This window comes from Mandrillus leucophaeus, unplaced genomic scaffold (genome assembly GCF_000951045.1).
Source record: "Mandrillus leucophaeus isolate KB7577 unplaced genomic scaffold, Mleu.le_1.0 Scaffold208, whole genome shotgun sequence".
Classification (NCBI taxonomy): domain Eukaryota; kingdom Metazoa; phylum Chordata; class Mammalia; order Primates; family Cercopithecidae; genus Mandrillus; species Mandrillus leucophaeus.
The window spans coordinates 303,736-321,850 of NW_012102121.1; the positions used below are offsets into that span (position 1 = coordinate 303,736).

The following is an 18,115-nucleotide window of genomic DNA, read 5'->3' on the forward strand; positions in this document are numbered from 1 at the left end:
CTTCTTCCTGGTTTAGTCTTGGGAGGGTGTATGTGTCCAGGAATTTATCCATTTCTTCTAGATTTTCTAGTTTACTTGCATAGAGGTGTTTATAGTATTCTCTATACTGGTACTTTGTATTTCTGTGGGATCACTGGTGATATTTCCTTTATCATTTTTTATTGCATCTATTTGATTCTTCTCTCTTTTCTTCTTTATTAGTCTGGCTAGCAGTCTGTTTTGTTGATCTTTTCAAAAAACCACCTCCTGGATTAATTTTTTGAACAGTTTCTAGTGTCTCTATCTCCTTCAGTTCTGCTTTGATCTTAATTATTTCTTGCCTTCTGCTAGCTTTTGAGTTTGTTTGCTCTTGTGTCTCTAGTTCTCTTAACTGTGATGTTAGGATGTTGATTTTAGAACTTTCCTCTTTCTCTTATGGGCATTTAGTGCTATAAATTTCCCTCTACACACTGCTTTAAGTGTGTCCCAGAGATTCTGGTACATTGTGTCTTTGTTCTCATTGGTTTCAAAGAACATCTTTATTTCTGCCTTCATTTCATTTTTTACCAGTCATTCAGGAGCAAGTTGTTCAGTTTCCGTGTAGTTGTGTGGTTTTGAGCGAGTTTCTTAATCCTGAGTTCTAATTTGATTGCACTGTGGTCTGAGAGACAGTTTGTTATGATTTCCATTCTTTTGCATATGCTGAGGAGTGTTTTACTTCCAATTATGTAGTCAGTTTTAGAAAAAGTGCGATGTGCTGAGAAGAACGTATATTCTGTTGATTTGGGGTGGAGAGTTCTGTAGATGTCTATTAGGTCAGCTTTGTCCAGAGGTGAGTTCAAGTCCTGAATATCCTTGTTAATTTTCTGTCTTGTTGATCTAATATTGCCAGTGGGGTGTTAAAGCCTCCCACTATTATTGTGTGGGAGTCTAAGTCTCTTTGTAGGTCTCTAAGAACTTGCTTTATGTATTGGGTGCATATATATTTAGGATAGTTAGCTCTTCTTGTCACATTGATCCCTTTACCATCATGTAATGGCCTTGTCTCTTTTGATCTTTGTTGGTTTAAAGTCTGTTTTATCAGAGACTAGGATTGCAACCCCTGCTTTCTTTTGCTTTCCATTTGTTTGGTAAATCTTCCTCCATCCCTTTATTTGGAGTCTATGTGCGTCTTTGCACTTGAGATGGGTCTTCTGAATACAGCACACTGATGGGTCTTGACTCTTTATCCAATTTTGCCAATCTATGTCTTTTAATTGGGGCATTTAGCCCATTTACATTTAAGGTTAATATTGTTATGTGTGAATCTGATCCTGTCATCATGATGTTAGCTGGTTATTTTGCCCGTTGATGCAGGTTCTTCATAGCATTGATGGTCTTTACAATTTGGTATGTTTTTGCAGTGACTGGTATCGGTTGTTCCTTTCCATGTTTACTGCTTGCTTCAGGAGCTCTTGTGAGGCAGGCCTGGTGGTGACAAAATCTCTCAGCATTTGCTTGTCTGTAAAGGATTTTATGTCTCACTCACTTATGAAGCTTAGTTTGGCTGGATATGAAATTCTGGGTTGAAAATTCTTTAAGAATGTTGAATATTGGCCCCCATTCTCCTCTGACTTGTAGGGTTTCTGTAGAGAGATCCATTGTTAGTCTGATAGGCTTCCCTTTGTGGGTAACCTGACCTTTCTCTCTGGCTGCCCTTAACATTTTTTCCTTTGTTTCAACCTTGGTGAATCTGACAATTATGTGTCCTGTTGAGTATCATTGTGGTGGTCTGTGTATTTCCTGAGTTTGAATGTTGGCCTGCCTTGCTAGGTTGGGGAAGTTCTCCTGGATAATATCCTGAAGAATATTTTCCAACTTGGTTTCATTCTCCCTGTCACTTTCGGGTACACCAGTCAAACATAATTTGGTCTTTTCACATAGTCCCATATTTCTTGGAGGCTTTGTTCGTTTCTTTTCACTCTTTTTTCTCTAATCTCTGATATATTTTCTTGATCGATTCAGCTATTGATACTTGTATATGCTTCACAAAGTTCTCATGCTGTTTTTCAGCTCCATCAGGTCATTTATATTCTTCTCTAAACTGGTTATTCTAGTTAGCAATTCATCTAACCTTTTTTCAAGGTTCTTGGCTTCCTTGCATTGGGTTAGAACATGCTCCTTTAGCTTGGAGGAGTTTATTAGTACCCACCTTCTAAAGGGTACTTCTGTCAATTTGTCAATCTCATTCACTCTCTAGTTTTGTTCCCTTGCTGGCGAGGAGTTGTGGTCCTTTGGAGAAGAGCCATTCTGGTTTTTGGAATGTTCAGCCTTTTTGCACTGGTTTCTCCCCATCTTTGTGGATTTATTTACCTTTGGCCTTTGATGTTGGTGACTGTCGGATGGGGTCTCTGAGTGGATGTCCTTTTTGTTGATGTTGATGCTATTCCTTTTTGTTAGTTTTCCCTCTAACAGACCCCTCTGCTGCAGGTCTGCTGGAGTTTGCTAGAGGTCCACTCCAGAGCCTGTTTCCCTGGGTATCACCAGCAGAGGCTGCAGAACAGCAACAATTGCTGCCTGTTCCTTCCTCTGGAAGCTTCATCCCAAAGGGGCACCCACCAGCTGCCGGCCAGAGCTCTTCCAGTCAGGATACACGGTCAGGGACCCACTTGAGAAGGCAATCTGGCCTTATCAGAGCTCGAATGCTGGGCTGGGAGAACCGCTACTCTCTTCAGAGCTGTCAGGCAGGGACATTTAAGTGTGCTGAGGCTGCGCCCACAGCCACCCCTTCCCCTAGGTGCTCTGTCCCAGGGAGATGGGGGTGTTGTCTATAAGTGCCTGGCTGGGGCTGCTGCCTTTTTTTCAGAGATGCCCTCCCCAGGGAGGAGGAATCTAGAGAGGCAATCGGCCATGCTGAGCTGTGGTGGGCTCCACCCAGTTTGAGATTTTGTTTACACTGAGGGTAAAACCGCCTACTCAAGCCTCAGCAATGTCCAATGCCCCTCCCCCTACCAAGCTCAAGCATCCCAGGTTGACCTCAGACTGCTGTGCTAGCAGCAAGAATTTCAAGCCAGTGGATCTTAGCTTTCTGGGCTCCTTGCTGGTGTGGGACCCGCCAAGCCAGGCACTGGAGGGAATCTCCTGGTCTGCCAGTTGCAAAGGCCATGGGAAAAGTGCAGTGTCAGGCCGGACTGCACCATTCCTCCCGGTACAGCCTCTCATGGCTTCCCTTGGCTAGAAGAGGGAGTCTCCTGACCCTTTGTGCTTCCTGGGTGAGGCAACGCTCCAACCCACTTGGGGTCACCCTCTGTGGACTGCACCCACTGTCCAACCAGTCCCAATGAGATGAACTGGGTACCTCAGTTGGAAATGCAGAAATCACCTGCCTTCTGTGTTGATCTCACTGGGAGCTGCAGACTGGAGCTGTTCCTATTCGACCATCATGCCAGCTCTCTCACAGAGTCTTTTGTAAATCTGTATATCCGAAGAAAAGATTGGAACTGTGTCTAAACTACTGCTTTTATTCATCAGGGAATCAAAGCTGTCCTGGCCGAGAGCTATGAGCGCATTCACCGCAGTAACCTGGTTGGCATGGGGGTGATCCCACTTGAATATCTCCCTGGTGAGAATGCAGATGCCCTGGGGCTCACAGGGCGGGAACGATACACTATCATTATTCCAGAAAACCTCAAACCACGAATGAAAGTTCAGGTCAAGGTAAGCTGGAGCCTCTATGCCAGGCCCCATCAAAAGGGGTCCCCTTGTTTGTAACCAGTCTTGTTAGAAGGAAATTAGTGAGGTTTGGAAGGTAAAAAAAAAAATCACTGAGTAGGACTGCATTAGACTTAGGAGGCCTACTAGCACCTTTTCTATGGATGATGCCTATGGATTTATTAATTTCTCTGTTTATTCACAGAGTTATCCTCAGTTCCATTCTTACCTCCCACCCCCTACTGTACCCTGTTCCCGGTCTCACTCAGCCCAGAGGCAGAAGATCATGATGGAGCTCAGGAATGTTACATTTCACATTCCCTAAAACATTTCACTATAAAAATGTGAGCAACAGATATACTCACTCCTCCCTAAGCCTGCCCATAGGCACCAGGCTTTGATTAGCCCAAGAGTAAAACTGACAGATCCCTAGGCAAGGTAAAGATAAAGTGTCCAGCACCAGGTCCCAGGGGGGATTCGGTGTCTGTGTCTCAGATAAGCAAGTGGGCCAGCTGCCTAAGGGACAACCTTAATGAAATCTCTGCTGATTGGATATTCCATCCACAGGGAGCCCCCAGAGGTTTAGAAAATATCACCCCAAGGATATTAATAGCTACTGCCCTGAGAGGCTATTTCTAGTTCTTAGATGCCTCTCCCCTCCAATCATTTGCAGTCTGCGTGATTCTTAAACTTTAATGGGCAAAGCAGCCTCCCAGGGATCTTGCTGAAATGCATCTTCTGATTTAGTGGGTCTGGGCTGGGGCCAGCAGCCTTACATGTCCCCATGTGCTGCTGGTGTTGCTGACGTGTGGACCACACCTGAGGGGCAGGCTGGGCAGAATCTCCTCTGAACAGAGCTGTCTCGCCGCCTCCCTCAGTGATTCTTCTGTTTCTTTGTGCCGCAGCTGGATACTGGAAAGACTTTCCAGGTTGTCATGAGGTTCGACACTGATGTGGAGCTCACTTATTTCCTCAATGGGGGCATCCTCAACTACATGATCCGCAAGATGGCCAAGTAGGAGACCTGCACTTGGTGCTGCGCCCAGGGAGGAAGTCGCACCACCAGCCAGCCCAGGCCCTGGTGGAGAGGCCTCCCCGGCTGCCTCTGGGAGGGGTGCTGCCTTGTACATGGAGCAAGTGAGCACCAGGGTTTTGGTGCCAATCCTGCAGGCACAAAACCAGAAGTTTCTACATTCTCTATTTTTGTTAATCTTCTCTTTTTCCAGAATTTGGAAGCTAGAATGGTGGGAATGTCAGTAGTGTCAGAAAGAACCAAGCTTGTCTTTAAAGTTACTGATCACAGGATGTTGATTTTTCACTATTTCCTATTAATCTTCAGCTGAACACAAGCAAACCTTCTCAGGAGGTGTCTCCTACCCTCTTATTGTTCCTCTTACCCTCTGCTCAATGAAACCTTTCTCTTGAAGGTCATTTTCCTTTCTATATTACACCAGTGTTAACTGACATGGATAGATACGAACTTTTCACACTTCAAATCAGAGCAGTGATTCTCTCTTCTCTCCCCTTTTCCTTCAGAGTGAATCATCCAGACTCCTCATGGACAGATCAGGTGTTGAAGTTTTTTTGATTATGTACCTTTTGATAGATCCACATAAAAAGAAATGTGAAGTTTTCTTTTACTATCTTTTCATTTATCAAGCAGAGACCTTTGTTGGGAGGCGGTTTTGGCAGAACACATTTCTAATTTGAATGAAATGAAATCTATTTTCAATGAAAACATGTTGACTTTGAGTTTTGCTGTGTTTGTGGCTGGAATTTGGGACATTTAGTGCAGAGTGAATCTCAGACTATGTTATTAGGAAGCCTGAACAACCTTCATATTCTCCCATTTTTACAACTCTATCAGAATTGTACAGGTATAATGGAAATGTTTAGGAACCATTATGCTCTACCCTGTTTGGGAGCAGACAAGAGGGAAGAGTAGCCTGCTAGCAGTGGCAATGATGTGAGTACATAAGGAAAAGCAGATGATCGGTTTTTAGTGCCCTGAAGTTTATCTGCTCATTTTCACCCCTGTAGTCGTTTCTGGGCATGTCTTAGTTTGCTTGGGCTGCTATAATGTAATACCATAGACTGAATGGCTGAAAGAATAGAAATGTATTTTCTCACAGTTATGGAGGCTGGAATTCTGAGATCAAAGTTCTAGCCACTTCATTTTCTGGTGAGGACACTCTTCCTGGCTTACAGATGGCCACCTTCTTGCTTGTTCTCACATGGCATTTCTTTGGTTTGTGCCTGGTGGGAGAGAGAAAATGGGCTCTCCCATGTCTCTTCTTACAGCAACACTAATTGTATTGGATCAGGGTTCCACTCTTAGGGAGACCCAGGAAAGCTGGTGGTATAACTTGGTTCAAGTCCAAATGGCCTAAGAACCTGGAGGGGCATGGGGAATGCTGGTGTAAGTCCCAGAGTCTGAATGCCCAAGAACCAGCAGGAGCTGTGATGTCCAGGGACAGGAGGGCAGGATCTTTGTAACAAATTTTTTATGTCAAACTTAGCACTCAGGGGATATGGCCTGGCCATCACAACGTCTGGAATCTAATCCTTTTTCTACTTCTCACCAGATGAGGGACCAAGACAGGTTATTTAGCATCCCTGCACTTGTGGTCCTGGGGATCTAATTTATATTAATTAAAAAAAATTACAAACAGCTAGGCACGGTGGCTCACACCTATAAAGCACTTTGGGAGGCCGAGGCGGGTAGATCATCTGAGGTCAGGAGTTCTAGACCAGCCTGGCCAACATGGTAAAACCCTGTCTCTACTAAAAATACAAAAATTAGCCAGGTATGGTGTTGGGCTCCTGTAATCCCAGCTACATGGGAGGCTGAGGCAGGAAAATTGCTTGAACCCAGGAGGCAGAGGCTGCAGTGAGCCGAGATCATGCCATTGTACTGCAGCCTGGCTACAAGAGCAAAACTTCATCTCAAAAAAAAAAAAAAAAATACAAACAGAACTCCATTATACAAAAAGCCTGTGATCCTCATGTTAGGATCAGTCCTAGAATAAAAACACTAAGAATGGCCGAGAAAACAGACCTCCACCCTCTTAGCTCTCCATTACTGAGCAGCTGGGGAGCTGTCTTGATCCCCACATTCAGTGGCTCCTATGGTCTGAATGTTTGTATCCTCCCAAAATTCACGTGGTGAAACCTTAACCCCCTAGGTGATGGTAATAGAAGCTGGGGCCTTTGGAAGGTGATTAGATCATGGTGGTGAGACCCTCGTGGATGGGGGTAGTGCCTTAAAAGAGGCTCAAGTTAGAGACCCCCTCATTTCTTCTACCATGGGAGAACACAGCAAGAAAGTACCAACTGTGAACCAGAAAGTGGGTTCTCACCAGATACTGAATCTACCAGTGCTTTGAACCTAGACTTTCGGCCAGAACTGTGAGGAATGTCTATTGTTTATAAGGCACCCAGTTCATATTTAGTTACAGCAGCCCAACCAAAGACCGTGGTTATGAGGAAACAGATTCTTGTGGCTAGACTAGTGGCTAGACTAATGGAATTGGGTCCCTTACCTCCAAGTATACCTTCTGTCCTTTTCAGTAAAAATATCTTTGCCAGACACAGTGGCTCATGCCTATAATCCCAACACTTTGGGAGGCCGAGGCTGGAGGGTTGCTTGAGCCCAGAAGTTTGAGACCAACCAGGGCAACACTTTACAAAAAAAAATTAATTAAATCAGCCAGGTGTGCACCTGTGGTCCCAGCTTTTGAGGAGGCTGAGGTGGGAGGACCACTTGAGCCTGGGAGGTCGAGGCCATGATTGTTCCACTGCACTCCAGCCTGGGCAACAAAGTGAGACCCTATCACCCCCCCCCCCGGAAAAAAAAAAAAAAAAAAAAGGTGTCTTGGCCAGTGTCTCAACCTTGCCCACTAACAAGCCTAAATAAACGAACTTCTTTTACCTGGTTCTTTAAGGGCTGGTCGTCTTACTATCCAAATGAAAAATATGCTGTTCTCCCTCCCATATTCTTTGGGAATGAAGATTCCCATGTTTGTTCTGATAGTTTTCCAAATTCATTACTGCCTGATCCCTCCTAGGGAAAAAGGCATTCCTGGCATCCACAGCAAGCTAAGAGTTAATATTTTTAATATAGCAAATACACACGAAGGGCATCCCTCGTCCTTATTTACCCACCAGATTTTTATGGTACGTCGGGAGTAATCTAGAGGAAAGATCCATTAGGCATGAATCTTAGCTGTGGTAGAAGCACAACTGAAATTAGCTAAAGCAAAAAAAAAAAAAAAACAAGCTGGCTCATAGAACTTGAGGAACAGTGGTGGCCATGACTGTGGGCTTGATTGGATCTAGTGACTCAAGCTCCCTTCCATTTGCCCCTCCAACCACCCCCCATCCCTCCGCCAATCATACCTTCTATTGGCCTCTGCAGTAAAGTGGCCTCTTCTGGGCCCTTCCATATGCCAGGGGATATGGCCACCAGCAGTTCTGGGGCAACCATTAATAATTTGTGATCTTGGAGATTTGTCTCCTAATATTCCCTAGGGCAAAAATATTGGGAGTTCCTAGTCACCTAAATGAAGAACTTTATTTTTGGCAGTTTCCCTTTCAGGGCTCTAACAGGACTGGAGTAATGCATGGGGTTATGTAGGAGCAATGCAGAGCCACTTTTGAAAAATAGTAACCAAGGTTCTCCTGGCTGCCTTCTTAGGACATTATTAAATGTCATAAACACAAGTGGATTTTAACATCCAGCCAGTTTGTGTTCAACCAGACGGCATAATTATCATGAAAAAAGATTATATAATGGTAGCTGATATTCTTATTTTTAAAAGTTGACATCCCAAGAGTGAATCCTACATATTCAATACAGATTTATTGAATGAAATTCGTAGTTTTATGTTATAATTAAACAGAGTTCCAGGATGTACCTGCCAAATTTGGTTCTGGTTGTCTTTTCGTATGCAGGCTGGATACCTGCTACTGTGCTTTTACAGGATGTTAACAGTGTCCCCTGAGTAAAACAGACCCAGGGTCAGTACATTTGGGAACCACTGAGTTAAACGGGTTTTATCACTGCAGAACAGACACAAGAACAATGTGTGCTGTAAATCACTGTTTGCAGGGAAGGTGGCAGCAAATGGCACAGAAACCCACCTGACCACAGAGTGCTTTCTTCTGGGCGTCTCACACACTGTGCTCCACAGGATGCTCTTGAGAAACACTGAGCTATGGTTGGTCTGCTGTTTGAAATTCAAATAATAATGAATCAGTTTTAAGGACAGGAATTGTTTTACTGACCTTGATGTTGAGATGAGTCTTCATTTCAGGGTGAAAATATCACAGCATCAGCACAGGCCAGGACTGCAGAGATAACAAGGTGGTGGTTGTATAACAGGTGGTGTCTCAACCACAGGAGCTTCAAAACATGCACATGGCTGGACACCCTGCCAGGATGCTGTAATGGGGCTGGGCATGTGTCCATGAAGAAGACTCCCCAGTTGTTTCTAAAATGTGGCCTTTGGTCTAGAAATGCAATGACCAGCATTTGGGAGTCAGTCAAGAGATCCACTTCCTAAAAGCCTACCTACTCATCTCTTTCATTCAATACATGTTAACCAAGTGCCTACTTTGTTTGAGTCCATGCCTGGCAATGACATTATTCTATTAAAAGTCAAACAAGGAAATGCTAAGTTTTCCTTATTTCACTTCAGTCTGCCTGCCTCAGTTGGCTGAAGAGGGCTATTCACCTTCATCCAAATTGAATCATTTACACACTTAAAAGAACTTTTCTTGGCCAGGCATGGTGGCTTATGCCTGTAATCCCAACACTGTGGGAGGCCGAGGCAAGTGGATCACTTGAGGTCAGGAGTTAAAGATCAGCCTGGCCAACATGGTGAAACCCTGACTCCACTAAAAATAATAAAAATTAGCCGGGTGTGGTGACAGGTGCCTGTACCCAGCTACTTGGGAGGCTGAGGCAGGAGAATCACTTGAACCCAGAAGGCAGAGATTGCAGTGAGCCGAGATCACACCACTATACTCCAACCTGGGCAACAGAGTGAGACTCCATCTCAAAAAAAATTTTTTTTTCTCTTATTAAATCTATTTCTGGTAGATGTTTTACACATCCTATTGGAGTTCTTAAACAGTAGTGTATTAGTCCATTTTCACACTGCTATAAAGAACTGCCTGAGACTGGGTAATTTATAAAGAAAAGAGGTTTAATAGACTCACAGTTACACATGGCTGAGGAGGCCTCAGGAAACTTACAATCATGGCAGAAGGGGAAGTAGGCACGTCTTACATGGCAGCAGATGAGAGAGAAAGTGTGTGCGTAAAGGAGGAATTGTCAAACACTTATAAAACCATCAGCTCTTATGAGAACTCACTATCCCAAGAACAGCAGGGGGACAACTGCCCCCGTGATCTAATCACCTCCCATCAGGTCCCTCCCTTGACACATGGGGATTATAATTCAAGATGAGATTTGGGTGGGGACACAGAGCCAAACCATATCAAATAGCAATTAAAAAAACAGTCACATAAGAAAAGACATTCTTAATAAAATACAAATGGAAAATGAAAAAAAAATCAACTCATAAACTTGGTTTAAATAATCAATTTGTATTGGATCTTAGTAAGAATACTGCTACTAGTAATTGTTATCAAGCAACTACTGTGTCATGTACATTTCACACATTCTTTTAATTAAAAACTCTCCACTAACCCTTACAGTTCAGTATTATCCTTGTTTTATAGATGAAGAAAAGCCAAAGAGAAGTTATATAACTGGCAAGTTTCTCTGGCTCCCTGCCTGCACCATTGCTCACTAGATTGCATGGAGAGGGAGGCGGCTGGAACACCTCATCCCGTTGATCTCCAGGGAACTCAGGCACTTGCTTCCATGTCTAGAAAAACCGCAAACTAAGCTCTTTGAAGCATGAGCAAACCTTGCTAAGTGACACATGAATGCCATTTGGATACATATTCTAATCTTTCAAGTAGAAAGGACAGTCAGACTGCCTCACCTGTAACATCCAAGGGATCTGAGAACAGACATTCAGTCCAGGTGTTGAACATCAACCATTAAAGGAAAATCGTCAAAGAGAACAATGGCACATATTAAGAGAACATATTAAGAGGGCAAGATATATAGTAAACTAAGTTTTCAAGAAATATTTTATCATTTTTATGCTCACTACTAAAAGCTGTCCACTGTAGAGTGGACATACATTGCTACATACAGCAACTCTAGAGTGGACAGCTTTTAGTAGTGAGCATAAAAATGGCTTTATGTACTCATGTTCTTTGTGTAGCCGTACCACACGTTGCTACACAGGGAACATGAGTACATATAACCATTACATATACATACCTGTATGTATGTATAATAGTTAATATATACATATGTACAGTATATACATGTATATATATTGAACCCTTGGAATTACCAACCCTTAAGGGATCAGCAAAGAGGAGGACTCAATAAAAAAGACTAGACTAGAACTAGAAGAGAGAAGAGCCCAGGGACAGTTTCAAGAAGAGTGCTCAACAGGGCCAAATGTGCAGAGGTCAAATAGAAGGTCAAGAAGTGCCCAGTGGATCTGGCAACCAGAGTCACTGGTAACCTTCAAAAGAACAATTTCAGTAGACTGTTAATGGCAAAAGCCAATGTACAGTAGGTTAAGGAGAAAAAAGGAGATAAAAATTCCCAACATTCCATTCATTCATCTATCCCGGTGTGTACAGAGTGATTACTGTGTGTTTGTTGGCAGTTACTCTAAAAAGAAAGCTAGAAATGAGGCTTTTAAATTTTTCCCAAGTACTAAGAGCTCTGTTGGCCTACAAAATATTCAGTGCTGTGATTCACTCATGTGTGCTTTGCATATATAATATAATACAAACTGTTAAAGATATTTTTAAAAAAATATTTTCACAGGCGTACAAGCGATCCATGATTATACCCACTATGTTTGTTTCTTCTCCACTCAGAGTTACTCATTCCCTGTAGCTGAAGATTGAGGCCCTGATATCATTTGGCCATTTCTGCTGGATCAAATGGTATCTTCTCAAAATGAAAGTCCTTCCACTTCGAGTACAGTGTCTGAACTCCAGTTGCAATATCCTCCACCACAAAACTTTCAATTTTTATAACTGGAATCTCAAATGTCTTGTACTTCACATGGATTCCCCAGTCATGGCTGCAGTTCTGTCGGGCACAGAATATCTTTTCTCTTTTATCAAAATTTGGAAACTTCTTTGGCTTGGGATGTGGTCTCCTCACAAAGCATTCCTTAAAAGCATCTCCAAGCACAGTGTAATGGCATTCCTACAGATAAAGGGATGGAATAATACACAAAAGAGAACATTAGAACCAGTACATAATTGTGATTTAAAAAAAAAAAAAAAAGAGAACTCCACAATAATCTGAGATGAAGAACAGGTGGGTCTCACTTATTTTACAATTGGAGGAAAACAAATATGGATTCACCTAAAGGCCAGAGGACGATCCATGCACCTGACTCCCTTCTACAGGCAGGGTAGGGTTGCAAGTGAGGACACTGGGCACCTCATAGAGAGGAAGATTAAGAAAGACCCAGGTAACCCAGCTTCTGAAGGTAGATACTTATTATTCAAAAACACAAGCGATGTTTGTTGAAAATCTGTGAAGCTGAAGTTCATCAGTGGCCCTAGCAGGCACAATCCAAAGGATACAGGGAAAATGACCAAGGTCAAGGTGCAATTGAAAAAGGTCAGGGACTAACGTGTTCACAGGCCCCACCCAGAGTCAACTTTAGAGTAAATGGCTCAAACAAATGCAGATCCAACATACTAGTCCCTCAGGAAAACATAGGGTCTAAAAGGGCCATTTTTAGTAGAATAATCACCCAAATTGGAGCTGAAAGGACCTTTTATGCTAAAGAAGCAGACTTAGAAAGGTAAGGGAACTTAGCAATATGACTCCTAATATGCTTTTTGCCCAAACAGCTGAGCTGATGAGAGATTTCTGCTTGCTGAAGATGAATGGAACACCCTGAAGTAATAACTCCTCATCTGAGCCAGCCCAGTCCCTCCACCGTAACCCCACATGCAAGACAGTTATACCCCACATTTCTCTTTGGAGATTTTTCTAACCCTTTTTCTGAAAGTTTTAAGAACAAAATATAAGGCTGCAATAGAAAGCCAACCTTCAGATGTCACATTTTACAAATAAGGATATATTTTCTTCATTATAGAAGTGATCCATAGCCCAAAAGGAATGTTTGGAAAACATAAAGTACTAGGGAAAGAGAAAAAGATCATGGAATCTCACCACCAAAATATTAATACATTTTGGTATAGTTCCCCTAGCCTTTGTTTTTCTGTAGAAAGGTAAGTTTTTTTACTTTCTCTTGACAGTGACAATGGTATTTGCTGCTGTTTCACACAGCTATAAAGTAGCATCTTTATAATTTTGTGTTCTGGTTACTTTTTTCCACATTAGTTTGTAAGCAGTTTTTCATTATACTACATAAACTTCATAATCTTTAAAATAAACTTTACTTTGGAACAATTTTAGATTTACAGAAAAATTGCAAAGATATCCCAGAAAATTTCTGCATACCCTTTGCCCAGTTTCCCCAAATGCTAACATTTCATATACCACAGTACATTTGTCAAAACCAAGATATTAACATCAGTACATTACTATTATCTAAACTACAGATTTTACCACTCTTTCTCTAGTCATATCCTTTATCTGTTCCAGGAGCTAATCCAGGACACTTCATTGCATTTAGCATGACTTTTTTTTTTTTTTTTTTTTTTTGAGACAGAGTCTTGCTCTGTCACCCAGGCTAGAGTGCAGTGGTGAGACATCAGCTCACTGCAACCTCCGCCTCCTGGGTTCAAGTGATTCTCCTGCCTCAGCCTCCTGAGTAGCTGGGATTACAGGTGCCCACCACCATGCCCAGCTTATTTTTGTATTTTTAGTAGAGACAGGGTTTTGCCATGTTGGCCAGGCTGGTCTCGAACTCCTGACCTCAGGTGATCCACCTGCCTCAGTCTCAAAGTACTGGGATTACAGGCATAAGCCACCATGCTCGGCCTGACCACTTTAATGGCTTTTTTTTAAATGGCTGTGTAATATTAAGTGGCTGTACAGCAATGTTTTAAAACTATTTTTTTCTTTTTTTGAGCCAGGGTCTTACTCTGTCATCCAGACTAGAGTGCAGTGGTGCAATCATGGCTTACTGCAGCCTTGATCTCTCAAGTTCAAACAATCAGCCCACCTAGCCTCCTGAGTAGCTGGAACTACAGGCTCTTGCTACCATGCCCAGCTTTTTTTTTTTTTTTAATTTTTTTTTTTTTGTGACGGAGTCTCTCTGTCACCTGGGCTGGAGTGGAATGGCGTGATTTCGGCTCACTGCAACCTCTGCCTCCCGGGTTCAAGCAATTCTCCTGCCTCAGCCTCCCGAGTAGCTAAGATTACAGCCTCCTGCCCCTACGCCCAGCTAATTTTTGTATTTTTTGTAGAGACAGGGTTTCATCATGTTGGCCGGGCTGGTCTCGAACTCCTGACCTTGTGATTCACCCACCTCGGCCTCCCAAAGTGTTTGGATTACAGGCGTGAGCCACTATGCCTGGCCAAAAACTATTTATTATTGAACATTTAGTATTTCTTTTTCACTTCTTAGCTTTTTTTCAAATACACAGATCATGGCCACAATAGCAATGGAAATAATAGAGTTTTACTATAAATATTTCACTGACAGTAAGCTTTAGCTAGTGCTAAAGCATGACCAGGCACTTTGTAAAAAGGCAGCTTACCTCTATCACTCTTATGTCAGCTGTGTAACATACCAAGGCTTTGCACTTTCCGCAGAGCAGTTTTTTATTTTCCTTATCAGGTACAGGTTTTGGTTTTTCTTGACTATCTCTGATTAATTTTTCATGAGTCTGTATATGCAGAATCTAATGCAAAAATAAAGACCTCAAATATAATTTGAGTATAACACATATAGAGAGAAACAGGCACAGATAGATATATACATATACATGCACATATACAATCATTCATATACAACTTCCATGAACATATGGTACCTGACTTGGTAAAATCACAGATTTTACTGGTTCTCCTAACTTAATATTAGTCAATGTTTAATTGTGGCCTCCAACTACTCTTTCAATTTCTTCATCAAAAATGCTCATAAAAGCACTAAAGATGTCCATAGAATAGTCATATGAACCATGCTTTCTACTTTAGTGTTTTGCAAAACTTGAAAAAAAGCAAAACCTGTACCAGATATACAATATGCACTGTTTCAGGCATAATTATATCCATTTGCAGGCACAAACCCAATGAGTGATACAGCAGGCAGAGCCCCTGATACGGTTTGGCTGTATCCTTACCCAAATCTCAACTTGAATTGTTTTCATCTTCCAGAATTCCCGTGTGTTATGGGACGGACCCAGGGAGAGGTAATTGAATCATGGGGGCCAGTCTTTCCTGTGCTATTCTTATGATAGTGAATAAGTCTCACGAGATCTGATGGGTTTATCAGGGGTTTCCACTTTTGCTTCTTCCTCATTTTTCTCCTGCCGCTGCCATGTAAGAAGTGCCTTCTGCCTCCCACCATGATTCTGAGGCCTCCCCAGCCATGTGGAACTGTAAGTCCAATTAAACCTCTTTGTTTTCCCAATCTCAGGTATGTCTTTGTCAGTGGCATAAAAACAGACTAATACAGCCCTCAACATCTAAAACCTTTTTTCTCTCTCCCCTTCAGCCACAGGGAATATTGTTGCATATGTATAGTATGATTGTATTCTAATTCAAAATCTAGTCCTTGGCTAAGAACATGGTCCAACTTAGAACCATGGACATGACAGTATAAAACTCTTCATACCAATAAATAGATCTCAAACTGAATGAAAAAAAAAAATCATAGATGCCAACACTGAGATGAGAAAGATTTTAAAGCCCCTAATAAAGATGCTTCGATGGACAATTATAAATACTTTTGAAACATAAAGAGAAAACATAAAGGTTCAACAATGAAATGGAAGACAAAGTTTAGAACTGAAAGATACAACCAAAATAAAAAGGTCAATGGATGGACTTTCCGTGGCAGAATGGAAGGGACAAAGAAAAGAGTCAGTGATCTGAAAGAACAACAGAAATTACCCAGTCTAAACAACAACAAAATACACTGGGGGGGAAAAAAAAAGCAAAGTCTCAAGGACCTGTAGGACTATAAAAAACGATGTCATGGCACTGGAGTTCTGCAAGGAGAGAAGAGCAGGGCTTAAAAAGTATTCAAAGAAATAACAGCCAAATATATCCCAAATTTAACAAGCTACATCAACCAAGATTCAAGAAGCTGAACAAGCTCCAAACAGGATAAACACCTTCAAAAAACACTCTGAGACACGTTATAATTAAACTTATGAAAACTGAAGAAAAAAATCTTGAAAGCAGTCAGAGGAAAAAAAAAAAAAAGACATCTTACCCATAGGGGGAAATCAGTCTGAATAACAGGAGATTTGTCATTAGAAACAATGGAGGCTACCTGGAAGTGGCACAATATTTTTTAAATGCTGAAAGAAAAGAACAGTCCATCCCAGAACCCTAGACTCAGCAAGATGCCACCTTCAAAAATAAGGAAGAAATGAAGACATTCTCAGATGAAGGAACACTGAGAATCTGTCATCAGCAGATTTACCCTAAAATATTGGCTAAAGGAAGTTTTCTAAACAGAGGAAATGATAAAAGGAACCCTGAAACATCATGAAGGAAGAAAGAACACAGATTTCCTCCATGTCTTCTATGGAAGATTCTGTCCGTCCCACTGGTTTATGGTGGCGCCTCTCTATATCAGACTATGCTTTCAAGTGTCCCAGGTGGATCCAGACAGCCTAGATGCAAATAGCATCCCTGTCACTTAGCAGCTACGTCATTTTGGGCAAGCGCCTCGTTTCTTTACATACAAAATGGGACAATAGCATCTGCTTCATGGATTGTCAGGAGATAACATGAGCTTATGACTGCTCAGGCCTGCCCAGCACAGGGTAAATGCCCATCAGCGTTGCCTCCCTCTGTTAGGCTAGTCTTATGCTAAGAGCCATGAAAATGTTATAATGGGGTGGCTTGTAGTTTTGTATTGATAAGGCAATCTCCATTCATTAGGGATTGCCTTATCAATACAAAACAACTAGCTACCCCCATTTTAATTTTTCTAGAAATATAGCTGTTTTCATCTATTTATTATTTTATATAAACTCTAGAACCATTTTATCAAATTAAAAGTATATTTATGCTTTCAATATGGTTTGTGATACATGAATAAGCGAATTTGGGATGAATGCACATGTTTAAAATATTCAGTCATTCAAGAGCATGGCATTTCTTTTATCTTAATATCTCCCAGTAAAATTTATTTGTCCTCATTTCTGCTTCAAACTTTTCTGATTAGGCTGGTAGATGTAATGGTTAAACAGATGGGCTCTACCAACTCTGCCATGAACTAGCTGTGTGCTCTACTGGCACTGAAGCTATTCAAGTCTCAGTTTCCTGCCTATAAAATGACATAGGAGGCACTACTATATGGATTGCTGTAAAGCCTATTGATGTAAGTAAAGCATTTGCAGGGACTAGTGGAGAGTCAGTGTTCTACATGCATGAGCTGCAGTTATTGTCACTGTGAATGGAAATCTCCCTCCCCCTTATATCTTTTAGTTGGTTACTGATCATACATAGATAATCTGATTCCCACACCACTTCAAATTCAAATTTGCTTTATATAAAAAAAAAATTTAGATTTTTTTTTTTTTTTTGAGACAGAGTCTCACTTTGTCACCCAGGCTGGAGTACAGTGGCACAATCTCAGCTCACTGCAACCTCCGACTCCTGGGTTCAAGTGATTCTCCTGGGTTCAAGTGATTCTCCTGCCTCAGCCTCCCAAGTACCTGGGATTACAGGCAGGTGCCACCACATCCAGCTAATTTTTGTATTTTTAGTAGAGATGGGGTTTCACCATGTTGGCCAGGCTGGTCTTGAACTCCTGACCTCGGGTTATCCACCCACCTCGGCCTCCCAAAGTGCTGGTATTACACGTGTAAGCCACCACACCCGGCTTCCTTTCCCCTACCCCCGCTTTTTGAGATAGATTCCTACTACGTTGCCCTGGCTGGACTTGAACTCTTGGGCTTAAATGATCCTCCCATGTAGCTGGGACTATAGGCGTGAGCCATCATGCCCAGCTAGACCTAGAATGTTTTGATTTAAAAAACCAAATATACTGGTTGGGCACAGTAGCTCATGCCTATAATCCCAGCCTGTAATCCCGACACTTTGGGAGGCCAAGGCTGGCATATCACTTGAGTCTAGAGTTCAAGACCAACCTGGGCGACATAGCAAAGCCCCATCTCTACTAAAAATACAAAAATTAATGATGCGTGGTGGCACACACCTGTAGTC

The 18,115-nt window shown here is 42.1% G+C and overlaps 2 protein-coding genes across 4 annotated transcripts in view; one reads left to right on the plus strand and one right to left on the minus strand.

Annotated features, from left to right (window-relative positions):
* The window catches only part of ACO1 (aconitase 1, soluble), a 68,278-nt gene extending 62,871 nt beyond the window's left edge, over nucleotides 1–5,407 (plus strand). For all 3 annotated transcript variants that reach the window (XM_011979982.1, XM_011979981.1, XM_011979983.1), the window contains 2 exons: nucleotides 3,490–3,675; nucleotides 4,575–5,407. In XM_011979982.1, the coding sequence (XP_011835372.1) occupies nucleotides 3,490–3,675; nucleotides 4,575–4,688 (300 nt within the window). In that variant the 3' untranslated portion in view covers nucleotides 4,689–5,407. The remainder of the gene's footprint in view (nucleotides 1–3,489; nucleotides 3,676–4,574) is intronic.
* Nucleotides 5,408–10,261: 4,854 nt separating this feature from the next.
* Nucleotides 10,262–18,115, minus strand: part of DDX58 (DEAD (Asp-Glu-Ala-Asp) box polypeptide 58) — an 85,200-nt gene continuing 77,346 nt past the window's right edge. Inside the window, exons 17-18 of the mRNA XM_011979985.1 lie at nucleotides 14,467–14,610; nucleotides 10,262–11,986 (exon numbers count right to left, since the gene is read on the minus strand). Coding sequence (XP_011835375.1) covers nucleotides 11,690–11,986; nucleotides 14,467–14,610 — 441 coding nt within the window. The 3' untranslated portion in view covers nucleotides 10,262–11,689. The remainder of the gene's footprint in view (nucleotides 11,987–14,466; nucleotides 14,611–18,115) is intronic.